Genomic DNA, 14,213 nt, shown 5'->3' with positions numbered 1-14,213 from the left:
CTAGTAATATTGTTTGGTTGGCCACTGCTATCATGTTGAACAGCAAGCCATCAGGTGTTTTTATTTTGTAGATTCTTGCACCCTAATAGAGAACAAAGACCTCTCAACTACATTCATGTTATTGATACAGACACACAACATGAAACTCAAGATCTACTAAAGCTAATGGACAACAGAGATTTTTGGCACAGCACTAGGAGAGACATCTTGTTCACAGCCACTTGAATAAGAAAAAGATATAACGCACACATACATACACACATTTATATTCCTATGAATTAGGAGACAGTTGTGTTGTTCTGCAGATGAAACCTTATGCAAATTGTCAGTAATGTTTGTCTCCGCTGTCAGACATGTAGGGCATGTTTTATGATTTTCAGATACCTTAACTGTATGACTAAAGATAAATATACTACTATGTCCATGTGATGTGTGTGTGTTTAAATATTTGTTATGTAGTTATATATACATATATATAGTTATATAGTTACATGTAAAAATACAAACATATAAAATAGTTATAAGTGGGAATGTACTGAGAGAGAAAAAAACGCTTAATGGGAAACAGATGTAATGTGCAACAAAGAAGACTGCACGGGTTTGGTCATGTGATGCATATGGATAAGGTCAGCTGCATAAAGCAGTGCTGGTTGCTTAAATCAGATGTAACCTCTGAAAGAAGACCCAGGGAGACATAGAATAAAGATACTGAGATTCATGGAGGAGATGACAAAGAACTAAGGTGATTGGTGGTTTGCTGTGCTCAAGAAGATCCATCCATAACTGGAAACATGAGGTCCTAAAAACATTTTGCCTATGCTTGTATATGCTGGGCACTGTCCCTACACCCATACAGCTACCAGTTAATCCCTTCTTTCTCCTCATTTCCATCCCTCATTCTCATTATTATCCCTTCCCATGTACTATTCCCTTTCCCACCACCTTCTGCCATGCTTCATCATAACACCCTGCATATCTGCTATCATTCTCAGTACCCTCTCTTGTGTCACCTTACCTGCTCACTATTAGTTATGCCCTATGTATCTCTGCATATCCCTCCCCATTGCTCCTATGCCTTACTCATCTAGTAATCTCTTGCTTCTTGAGAGTTCCTCTCTGGCAACCCATAATTACCATCTTGTCTTTTTCCCAGCTACATCCACTGACCCTTATATAAATGTGGGTAAGCCACACATCTTCTCTATAGCAGAACACCTCTGTTTCTCCCTGCCATGAAATCTCCTCTCCAGCATCTCAAATACTCCCCCATCTAGTCAAGGGGACTCTTCCCTTTTCTGATTCTTTCCTGTCTTGCAAGTCACATGGCAACCCTACTATCAGGTCATCCCATAAGTTCTGGCCGAATTTTGATTCAGTCATTAGACTGTAAACAAGCTGGGGCACTGCCTTGAAGAATTTTTTTAGTTGAATGAATTGACCCCAGTACTTCTCTTTTGTTTACAGCCTGATCCTTATTCTATCAGTCTCTATTACCAAACCACTAAGATACCAACACCGGTAGTCAATCAGTAGTGGGTAACAAACACAGACACAAAGGCACACACACACACACACACACACACACACACACACACACACACACACACACACACACGGCTTCTTTCAGTTTCCATCTACCAAATTCACTCACAAAGCTTTTGTGGGCCCAAAGCTATAGTAGAAGACACTTGCCCAAGGTGTGCCACACAGTGGAACTGAACCTGGAACCATATGGTTGGGAAGTAAATTTCAAATGTATGTGTGTGTGCATGATAATGTGTATATGTTTGTATCTCCTTGTCTTGAAATCCATGATTGTAAACAAATTTACCACTCTTACAAAAACAGTGACATTTGTTTATAATCTGGCATGAAAACAGGTCCAGCCATCAATCTGTGCTCACACACACATATACATATAGGCATATACACACACATCTATGTATATGCATCAATATATGTAAAACAACACCAAATAAACATAAAACCATACATTAATTTCCTAGCAAACAAATATATTGCTAATGACTTTTTTCCTTTAAGAAAACAGAAATAGGCACAAGTGTGGCTGTGTGGTAAAAAGTTTGCTTCCCAACTACATGGTTGTGGTTTTAGCCCGACTGCATGGCACCTTGGGCAAATTTTTTCTAGTATAGTTTTGGGCCAACCAAAGATTTGTGAATAGATTTGGTAGACAGAAACAGAAAGAAGCTTGTCGTGTGTGTGTGTGTGTGTGTGTGTGTGTGTGTGCGTGCGTACGTGTGTGTGTGTGTGCGTGCGTGCGTGTGTGTGTGTGTGTGTGTGTGTGTGTGTGTGTGTGTGTGTCTTTGTTTGTCCTCCATCATTGCTTGACAACTGGTGTTGGTGTGTTTACATTCTTGCAACTTAGCAGTTCAGCAAAAGAGGCCAATAGAATAAATACCAGGCTTAAAAGTATAAGTGCTGGATTCAATTTGTTCAACTAAAATTCTTCAAGTTAGTGCCCCAGCATGGCCACACTCTAATAATTGAAACAAGTAAAAGATAAAAGATATACCAGTAATAATTTTTTTCTTATGACAAAGATGTCTTGAAAAAATGAACTCATTGACAAACTGATATTATGATGACCTCTGATACCACTGTGACCACAGTTTCATGGAAATAAGCCATATTTGAATGTCAAACAAATGTCATATTGATCATAATTCTGAGAAAGGAAAAAACCCCCAGATATTCTGATGTTAACATCATAATTCTTTATCTACAAAAATCATAAAATCAAACACTTATGGCTTGCAAAACTGCAAGACCTCCAAAGTGGGTACACTTAAGGACAAGAAATAGGGAAAGAAGAAAAGAGAGAAGTAAAAGAAAGATGTGGCTGAAGAATGATGGTGTGTGAGACATACAAACATCAAGAAGCTTATTCATAATTCAAATAAAATAGATAGATAAATAAACACGTTTATTTTAATGTTGTTTAAAGAAATACCTAAATAATATAGATTGATAATTTGACATTGAATTGAAGCCTTGTGTAACATAAACACACACATACATATGTGCAAAATTAGATATGCACACGTGCATTTATGTTTTAATATTTCACATAGGTATTGCGATACTAATAACCTGGTGTAGAACTCAATATACATATGCTTCTGTACAAAGTGTTAGTCGGGTATCAAGCAGTAATAAGAAAAGAGATGTCAAAGGAATAACCAATTATCTTATGAACTTCATTAGCTGACAGCTGTTTCTGCAATAAGATGCAGTGGACTCATAACTGGATGCCGAGAAACACCTTACAGTTTCAACAGAGTCTCACATATATATGTATATACACACACAATGTATGATTGACAGGCAGATAGAGAGATACAAATACAGGCATGGCTGTGTGGTTATAAAATTCACTTTGCAACCACATTGTTTTTGGCTCAGATTCACTGGATATCTTCAGCAAGTGTTTCTCCTATAGCAACAAGATCAATCTGAGCAATACCTTGTGAATAGGATTAGTGACTGGAAAATGTGTGGAAGCCTGTCATGTGTGTGTGTGTGTGTGTGTGTGTGTGTGTGTGTGTGTGTGTGTGTGTATATATTGTATATTGCATTGAGAAAATACGGAGGTCAATTGTCAGTATATCTATCTATCTATATGTATATATATATATATATATATATATATATATATATATATATACTAATAAATATATATATACATATTTATATATATATATATATATATATATATATATATATATTATAAGGTTTTTAACTTTTAAATTTTCATATTCAAAAGAGACAGAGACTTCAAATTCGATATATCGATTTATTCACCACTCTATGTTAACATCCTCTGGAAAATTATTATATATATATATATATATATATATATATATATATATATATATATATATATATATATATATACAGTGTAAGTTGCATTAAGGAAGTCAATTTTCAGAGTTGTTTGGATATTGGACAGAATGTTCTTGTGAATCTTTTCGGGCTCTCTGCATTCTCAGTTCAAATTCTGACAAGGTCAATATTGTCTTTCGGTTTATCAGGATTAATAAATAAAACTCTAATCAAGTGCTAGTGCAGTCCTCTCTCCACCCGCCTGTCATGTCCTTGTATATTCTGCTGGGTCAACTGTGGGAGCATGAGTGCATAGGTACTTAAAATCATGAACAAAAAAGTATAGTACATCTTGTACTCTCTTTTCAATTCCTGCTACAATTTACAAGAAGTTTTTGATTGACCTCTCTTTTTTAACAGTAATCTTTACCTGAAAATTTTGATTTGTATGCTGGAAAATACAGTATGAATTTTTGCCTGTTACAGTTATTTATCATCAGTCAGATGTTTATATTTGTAATTAGGATATGTTGTCTGTGTGTTTATTTTAGCACTGTTCTATGAGCGTTGCTTCTACCAGTAATCATTTACTTTGTGGGAAAAACTGTATGAGCTAGATATGTTGTTTATTGATTTTGTGTGTATGTGTGTGTTGTGTGATATAGTGCACTAAAATTGCTCCTTTTTGTAAGAGCATAGTAAACCAGTAGAAGAATGTCACATTTGAATGTGACATTATAATTGTTGTAGTTGCGAAAGTTACAACTTTCATCTTTGCAATCAAATTTCTAAGTCACAGTTGTCATTACAATGAATTTAGAAACTTTAATGTTCTCAACAAATTGCAAGGAATCATATGGATATTGATAGAAAGTTATAACTCAAACATAGACAAGACTTTCAACACAATATGGTTAAAAGAAAATCTGTTCCTTGTGAGTGACCAAGCATTTAGAATAAGGAACCACTGCATCTCATACAGTACAAGAAATAAAATTGGATAGAAAAAAAACATTAACTGACTGCATTACAATTTTATATAGAATCCCACAAAAAAATGAGATGAATAACTATGGAAGCTTTACCAATAGTAAAATACAAACACAAAAACAGTACATGTAAAAAGAAAAAAACAGCCCACACAATCACCCAGAAATTAACTGTATAAATTTTGAGTCCAGCATTAAAAATTTTAACAGTCAAAACAGTATTCCCATAATACTTTGCAACCATAGCAAAGCAAACAAACAGCACACAGTTATTACCATCATTTATTCCTGATGATGATACCATGAACTTAGGAATGTTAATGTGGTAAACTGAATATATTAAGGGCTAATAAGGAAATAAGAAAATATCTTTAAAGAAGATTCAACTTGAGCACAACCATGTCTTTAATATAACATGTTTAAAAGAAAATTTGTCCTGTATTTTCACACACATACATATATGCATATATACATACATTTAGTCACACACATGTAATTATTAATAGTAGATGCATGGATGTGAGGTTAAGAATTTCATTTCACAACCACATGGCTTTGGGTTCAGTCCTACTGTTTGGTAACTTGGGTAAGTGTCTTCTATTATAGGTCTCGGTTGATCAAAGGTGTGTGAGTGAATTTGATAAACTGAAAATGAAAGAAGCTAGTTGTGTGAATTTATGTATATGTGAAGGCATGTGATCTAGCAGATAGGATGTTGCACACATGATTGCAAGATTGTGGTTATGAATCCTAGATCAGCAGTGCATTGTGTTCTTGAGCAAAACACTTCATTTCACATTGCTCCAGTTCACTCAGCTGTAAATGGATAACTGTGTAATAGGCTGATATTCCATTCAGGGGAAATGTTGACCAGTCTACCCAGCCAGTGGGTTGGCATCATTCGAAAGCTGCAACAATGCAAAAGAGCACTTTGTAGCCAGCAGAGTATAACAACATCAGCTAGTCTGGTTATCAGCCAGTGTTGTACATGTATGGGTCAGAGTTTGTGCATGTATGTGTGTTAATGTCTCCTTGTTTTGACACCATGTGATAGTTGTAAACAAGTGTCACCATCCTTCATTTCCAATCTTCCATGAAAATATGCCTCCAAGTAAGGAGAAATATTACCTTACTTGCAAATAAATGAGGATTGGTGTCAGGAAAGGCATCAGACCATAGAAAATCTGCCACAATAAATTGCATCTAGCATGGAAAAATGAATGCTAAAATGACAATGATGATACACACACATGCACACACACGCACACACACACACACACACATGCATACAACAGGCTTCCTTCAGTTTCCATCAACAAAATCTACTCACAAAGCTTTGGCCAGTCTAGGGCTTTTGTAGAAGGTGACACACAGTGGGACTGAACCCAAAACCATGAGGTTAGGAAGCAAATTGTTAACCACAGAACTACACTTCCATTTATGCCTCTCTCTCTTTCTCTCACACACACACTTTCACTGTGCTTATATATAAACATATATAAGTATGTGTTTGTGTGTGTGTGTGTGTGTGTGTGTGTGTTGTGTGTACATACACACACATGCACACATATATATTATATATTACACATGCATAAACACACACACACACATGCACACACACACACACACACACACACACACACACACACACACATCCTCACACAGGTGCAATAAATGGAATCAATTGCTTGACCTTTTATGATCAGAGGTGTATATGAATGATTGATCAGCCCTACTGACCTTTCAAGAGAAATCTGATATATATTCCCAACAGCTATATGAACTGAGGCAAAGCAGGATGAACTTGCCCTAACCATAAACATAATATAACAACTACCGTGGGTCTGAATACACAACCTCTTAGCTGGTACTGGAATACCTTATTAACTCAGCTATTATACTTCTACATATGTACATATATGTATATACAGAAATATATAGAGAGAAGTAAGTGTAAGGATAAGTGAGTTAGGCAGGTCAATATACAAAGTATATTAAATACATGAAATACAAACATAACATATATATATATATATATATATATATATATATATATATATATATATATATATATATATATATATATACACGAGTGAATGGACAAATGAAAGAAAGGCACTCAAATTTATTTAGAGTTACATGCATGGATCAAAACAGTTTGATACAAATTCATTGGTACTCTTGAATTTCAAGTGTGATGCTAGTTGTCAGCTATTATATATATATATATATATATATATATATATATATATATATATATATATATATATATATATATATATATACACACATACACATATATACATATATATATTTCTACATTTTTAAAATTTGTTTATGGGAAACATTTTGAATATGCAAAAAAGCTCCCATTCCATTATGCCGACCACAGTCTAATGATGCTGACTGGGGAACCAATATTTGGGGATTGCATTGAGATGTACCAATATAAAATCCTTGGATGGAATTTATAAACATTTACAAGCAGTGATGCATTAAATGTTTATAAATTGCATCCAAGGAGTATTGTTATTATTATGTATTTCTATATATATATTTCTATACATATATATTTACTACAACATGTGAATATAGACAAGTCCATGATTAATACATATTACAGGTGTTACAACCAAGGAAATGCTAAATAAGTCATAAAACCAAAGAAATATATGATATTTTATAATGTACTACATGAGCTGAGGAAACAACTTTGAAAAAGGTTTGATTTAATTTGTTTTATCCTCAAATGTTTCAGTAACTTATAGCCTAGCCAAATCCTTCTAGGTTTGAAAAAAGAAAAAAAACATACCTTACATACTAAGATAAATTTTCACAAGTTAATATATGTTACATTGTATTGTTTTGGTCAGCACTATGAATTTGCTACCTTTGTGCTATAAAAGGTTAAGACCCACTTCAGTAATGAATGATCAAGGAATTGCATCTAGACAGTTCCCTTCAAGGCACAAATCTGGGCAAGGTTGTTTGTGGAAAACCAGCAGTTGCCCATGCATAGCAGTCTCCCTTCTCCATGCCACTGATGTTGTTCAAGGGAAAGGCATAGGCCAATACTGCTTGGCACTAGTGATATCACAACTCAGCTGAGTGAACTAGAGCCATGTGAATAGATTGTCTTGCTCAAGAACACAACAGACAGCTCAGTCCATGAACTGAACTCACAACCTCATGACTTTAAGCCCAATACTTTAACCACTGAGCCATGTGCTTTTGTGCTAAAGCCTTAATCAAACAGAACTAAATGTGGTCTACTTAACAGTAGTTTTCAAAGATTCTGATGCCAATCTTGAGCAAACTGTAAAATCAATGCATTAATACCCGTTTCTGCAATATACTCTCTTGCACTTATAATTTATTTTGCTTGTAGGAATGATATTGTAAAAATGATATTATGCAGCATTGATATTCTGGACACATTGTAAGAATGATATTCTATAGCATTACTTGAGTTTTCAAACATTTTCTTTTCCCTCATTAGAAAATTATATAATTTTTCAAAATGAAAATGAAAAAGTTTTGTACATTGAAGCTTTAAAAGATTAGACAACAAAGTAGCCTAGAAACTTACCAGGAGTTGGAGGTGTGGAGACTCTGGAAAAATTATCAATGTTTGAAGGAGAATTAACTTTGCTGTAAATATAAATAAACAAAACATGATATAATTCCTGAAAATTCTAATAATTGGTAGAAAATAGATATTAACAGTAAAGACCAGGAAAACAGACTGCTGACACAGATAATACTTTTTAGTTAGAGAATTCAATAAATTAGGAATTCAATATATGATTTATTGCTAAATAAAATGTGAAGAGAGGCAAGAATATTTAGAAAGGATTGAAATCTCTGAATATGCTATGAAGAGATGTATTCAAAAGGGCAAAGCATTTACTGTGAACAGCCCAGATGTTGCTGGATAAAAGTACATAGTACGATCATGTCTCTAGTTAAAGAAATAGGAAAAGAATGCATAGAAGTATGCCATAAGTCAATACAACTGAAATACCACTAATATATATGTGTGTGTGTGTATACATATATATTTATATATATATATACACACATATTTATATATATATATATATATATATATATATATATATATATATATATATATACACACACACACACACACACACAAACAGACACATAGATATAGATATATGTTAGTGCAGCATCAGTGCATGCAACAATTACAAAGATAAAAGCTAAGATGGCTACACAGCTGTCAGGTATTGAAGCAAGAATGTGACAGTGTAAAGCAAACACTTAATGAAGATATTATTTGCAATGACTGGCTTGCTAATGAATTCCTAACAACGACAAAAGAAATTTTCAGAATAAAATCTTATAGGACAGGTAAAGGCCATGAAAGTAGTCAAATTACAGTATACATATCATGTAGTTTGGTTGTGTATAAAGATGACAAATCAGAAATAAAGCATTTTTGAAGTAATAGTTAACAGAAAAAATATCTTTTTAAAAGATACAATTATTAAATTAACTGTTTTTTCTTCTTTATTTATTCAGACATGAAATTTCTATCTATTGCACCAAGCAACTGAAATTCATAAAATGTTGCAAACTAATTTTTGATATGTTCAAGCCTTAAATGAACAAGATTTTTTCCTGCATTTTGTTTGATATATTTTTCAACCACGTTTCACAATTGATGACATGAATATAGAATGGTAGGAATAGAACAAAACTCTTGTATTGTGGTACGTGACTGAGCTCAATGAGGATAGTACTACATGGGCATATGGTATCTCTTATGATGGTAGGCAATATATTCTTCCTTTGTCTCCACTGCACATATGCAATGTTCTGTTGTAATGCTTAAACTGAAACCAAAATTTAAACTGCAAGTCATAACCGGAAAAATATCCATACTGAAGTCCACAAGTAAGTAGTTGTAGACAATAAAATCCTCAAACTGTTGACTCTTTGTGCTGTATGAGTCACTTGACTGGACAGTTTGATAGTTGTTCAGTTAGTTTCATTATAAAAAATTGTGAATTTTGACCAATATCAGCATATTTTTATAAATGTTTGTAGAAGTAAGCAAGTATGCTGCTAGTAAAATCTGACCTATCTTTGAAAACACTTCAACTGCTTTAAGTGAAATAGCAGTTCATTGTCAGAGGTAAGAAACTGTTTCTGTTTGTTTGTTATCAAGTGGAGAAGTCTATATTAGTTTGGGTCATCTACAATAAATTCATAAACTAGGTAACTAACAAATATATAATTTCTGTTCTTGAGATATGCTAGATAGACATAGTGAACAGTAATACCAATATTAGACTGGCACATGACTGAGATGAATCAATATGATCATATGACCAATTTGAAACGTATTGATGGTGTTTAACTTTCATGCATGAAAAATAATAACAAAAGTTGTGCCACTGCTTCTCAAATAGTAGCAATGGTAACAATTACTTACCCATAAAACTTGCCTCCCCTACCAGAACCTGTGAGCTGGAGCTTCAGGTTTTCCAATTTTGCAGGACTAGGGATAAATCCAACATCACAGCCTTCTTTAACAGCTCGGCCAATCCACCAATCATTACTGAATTTCTACAATAAAAATTTGACAAGAATATGGTTTTTATTAATTCATTTAATGTTCAAGATAGAATTATGATTCTTTACCAGTTTTGATTCTAAATATGACTAAATTTCATATTTGGCCTCTAAGGAAATATTCTTGCACAATACTTCAGGCTAACACCAAATATGATAAAGAAATACATCTCAATGTGATTGGTGAAAAATGACCTTCAAGTTCTAATATATCTCTTAAGAGATGACACTCTTGCCTTTGAGTGTTGATAAAAAGTTAATAAATAGGAACACTGAAACAACATTAAGTGTATCTTTCTGACCAATGACATACTATTATCCTATAAAATCAAGTGCAACTTGAAAAAAACAGAAAAGTTTTAAATCAAAACTGAAGAAAACATATGACATAACAGTTAAAATTGTTTCGAACATGACATTCACAATGCTATGTTGTTATCCAGTATCTAATTAATGGTACCTATAGCAAAGACAGACAAACTGGTTACAGTTAATTGGCAATAGTTTTATTGGAGTTGGGACAGACCACTGTTTAAATGTGAAGGTTTATCCTCTTTTTTGCTGCTTTTTGGGGGAATGGGTGGGGTTTAAAGGAAAATATAGTAGTGATAAGAGATTGGCATAGTTACTATGGAAATACTGAAGTTTCCATATGTTGACAAATAGTTGGGTCAGTGAGTACATCAAGTATACATTTTTATATCATTTGCTTTATTCTTTCCTGTCTATTTTACAATGAGTGAAGGTCATTTCAAGCTGTGTGTAACAGATGTCTTTTATGTTTGTCTTTTGTATGTGTGGTATGTTAGCTTTGTTGTGTGTGATATAAAAGGAAAATATCATGCTTTCTATGTATGATGGCTTGCTTTAGTGCTACATTAACCTTTTAAGATTTGGCCCAAATATTCTACCAATTTTATGTTCAAAACATGCAGATCTGGCCTCTCACACCTATCCTACAATATCATTCTAAAAATAAACAATTACATTATCGAAATTGCCAAGCTATGATATAATGCATGAATAATTCCAAACATTGTGAGTAAATAAGCATTACATTTGACAGAATAAACTGAATGTTAAAGTATTAAACCATTTTTGTGATGTCAGAACTTTATTTGGTGGATTTGTTGTGTGGTAGTCTCTGAAAAGATGTGAGATGAAGTGACATATTTTTGGTAGTAGAGAAACAGCTGATGCATGATTGCATAATCTACTCAATGTAGCAACTGAACTCCTTAGAAAGTACCCTACTAGCATATAAAATAGGAATCACATACAAGATTCAAAACTTCAAGCAATATACACACAACAAAGATTGTTTGTCAATAACAAGAACACAGAACCATGAAATTGTGAACAAATACAACAGAAAACCAATTTGAAGGTAACTTTAGGGATAAATATTTGTAGATAACAATGATGCATACTAAGATATCAAGATCCCAATATCATCATCATCATCATCATCGTTTAACGTCCGCTTTCCATGCTAGCATGGGTTGGACGATTTGACTGAGGACTGGTGAAACCGGATGGCAACACCAGGCTCCAGTCTGATTTGGCAGAGTTTCTACAGCTGGATGCCCTTCCTAACGCCAACCACTCAGAGAGTGTAGTGGGTGCTTTTACGTGTCACCCGCACGAAAACGGCCACGCTCGAAATGGTGTCTTTTATGTGCCACCCGCACAAGCCAGTCCAGGGGCACTGGCAACGATCTCGCTCGAAAATCCTACAGGAGCCAGTCAGGCGGTACTGGCAACGGCCACGCTCAAAATGGTGCATCTCATGTGCCACCCGCACAAGAACCAGTCCAGGGGCACTGGCAACGATCTTACTTGGCTTGCCGGGTCTTCTCACGCACAGCCCATTTCCAAAGGTCTCGGTCCATAGTCATCGCCTCGGTGAGGCCCAATGTACGAAGGTCTTGCCTCACCACCTCAGCCCAGGTCTTCCTGGGCCTACCTCTTCCACGGGTTCCCTCAACTGTTAGGGTGTGGCACTTTTTCACGCAGCTATCCTCCTCCATTCTCACCACATGTCCATACCAGCGCAATCGTCTCTCTTGCACGCCACAACTGATGCTTCTAATGTTCAGCTTTTCTCTCAAGATACTTACACTCTGACGGGTATTCACATTGACATTACACATCCAACGGAGCATACTGGCTTCATTCCTTGCGAGCTTACGTATGTCCTCAGCAGTTACAGCCCATGTTTCACTGCCATGTAGCATGGTTGTTCGTACGCATGCGTCATACAGTCTGCCTTTTACTCTGAGTGAGAGTCCCTTTGTCGCCAGCAGGGGTAAGAGCTCTCTAAACTTTGCCCAGGCTATTCTTATTCTAGCAGCTACACTTTCAGCGCACCCACCCCCACTACTAACTTGGTCGCCCAGATAGCGGTAGCTATCGACTACCTCTAGTTTTTCACCCTGGAATGAGATAGAAGTTGTTTCCTGTTTGTTTGCAGTCTTTATTGCACCTGAACATCTGCCACAAACAAAAACTAACTTGCTAGTTAACCTGCCTTTGATGTTGCTGCACCTCTTATGTGTCCATAGCTTGCACCGGGTACATCTTATAGAGTTACTACCTACTCCTTTTCTACATACTGAGCAGGGCCATCTACCTGAAGGGGTTTGTGTTTTATCTACCTTCCTACTTATTAGGATTTTGGTTTTAGCTAGGTTGACTCTAAGGCCCTTCAATTCTAGACCTTGCTTCCACACCTGAAACTTCTCCTCTAGTTCTGATAGTGACTCCGCAATTAGGGCAAGGTCATCAGCATAGAGGAGCTCCCAGGGGCAACCTGTCTTGAACTCCTCTGTGATTGCCTGGAGGACTATGGTAAATAATAGGGGGCTGAGGACGGAACCTTGGTGGACCCCTACCTCTACCCGGAATTCATTGCTGTACTCATTTCCCAATATGAATGCAACAAATAATGCCAATGTCTGATCTATGGAATGACTCCACTTGCTGATAAAAATAAAATGGCTTCATAATGCAAAATTAAGATATGTACAAATACAACCACAAGGATAACAATTTAAATGAAAAGAAAGGGGAAAACTAAAAAAAAAAGGAAAAGAATATACAAAAGTGACATAAGGAGAAAATATATATTGGCCCTTTTAGAAACAACTTCTCTAACAGTGACAGCATAATAAAATACACCCAGTTGACATTGCAAAGTGGTGGGTGAGAGGAAGAGCATCCCACAAAAAAATATGTCAAAAAGGAAAGGAATGACTAGGCAACATGAACTCTGCAAGTATCAACACAAGAGAACTGTAACTTTGAGTACAACCACTTATAGTGTTGGTGCATGATACAATGCACTTAACCCATGCTGTGGTGAGGCCGGTGATAGGAAGAGTATCCAGCCATACAAATTATGCCAAAAATATGATGGATACGGCAAAGGCAGCTCGCCTTTTATGTTCCTTAAGTACCAAAGGATAAAAGACTGAAATTAGAAGCAGGATGGTGTGAGATCCACCCAACCCATGTGAGCATTGGAAAAAGAGATGTATGATGATGATAATATCAAGGATGGAATGATGATGATACGCAATAAAGACATATATTTAACTATAATTTCAGAGAAGTTAATTATGACGGTTAGTTTTTACACGCACACACACATTACTCTAATTAATTATTATTGAGAAGTGTCAGTGAAAAATGTCTCATCTTTAGATAATAGAGATGTGTACCATGTCGCATATGTTTATATATTTCTCTTTCTCTCTCTTTCTCTCTCTCTCT

At 35.2% G+C, this 14,213-nt stretch overlaps 1 protein-coding gene across 15 annotated transcripts in view; it reads right to left on the bottom strand.

Annotated features, from left to right (window-relative positions):
• LOC106873463 (voltage-dependent L-type calcium channel subunit beta-2) overlaps positions 1 to 14,213 on the bottom strand; it is a 210,815-nt gene that overhangs the window by 37,010 nt on the left and 159,592 nt on the right. For all 15 annotated transcript variants that reach the window (XM_052976435.2, XM_089343496.1, XM_052976437.2 and 12 more), the window contains 2 exons: positions 10,300 to 10,433; positions 8,425 to 8,486 (listed from right to left, as the gene is read on the bottom strand). In XM_052976435.2, coding sequence (XP_052832395.1) covers positions 8,425 to 8,486; positions 10,300 to 10,433 — 196 coding nt within the window. The remainder of the gene's footprint in view (positions 1 to 8,424; positions 8,487 to 10,299; positions 10,434 to 14,213) is intronic.

The sequence above is a fragment of the Octopus bimaculoides genome, chromosome 2 (assembly GCF_046866305.1).
Source record: "Octopus bimaculoides isolate indiv1 chromosome 2, ASM4686630v1, whole genome shotgun sequence".
Classification (NCBI taxonomy): Eukaryota; Metazoa; Mollusca; class Cephalopoda; order Octopoda; family Octopodidae; genus Octopus; species Octopus bimaculoides.
Note: the sequence above shows the minus strand (reverse complement) of the source record. Positions and strands in the feature narration are given on the sequence as shown.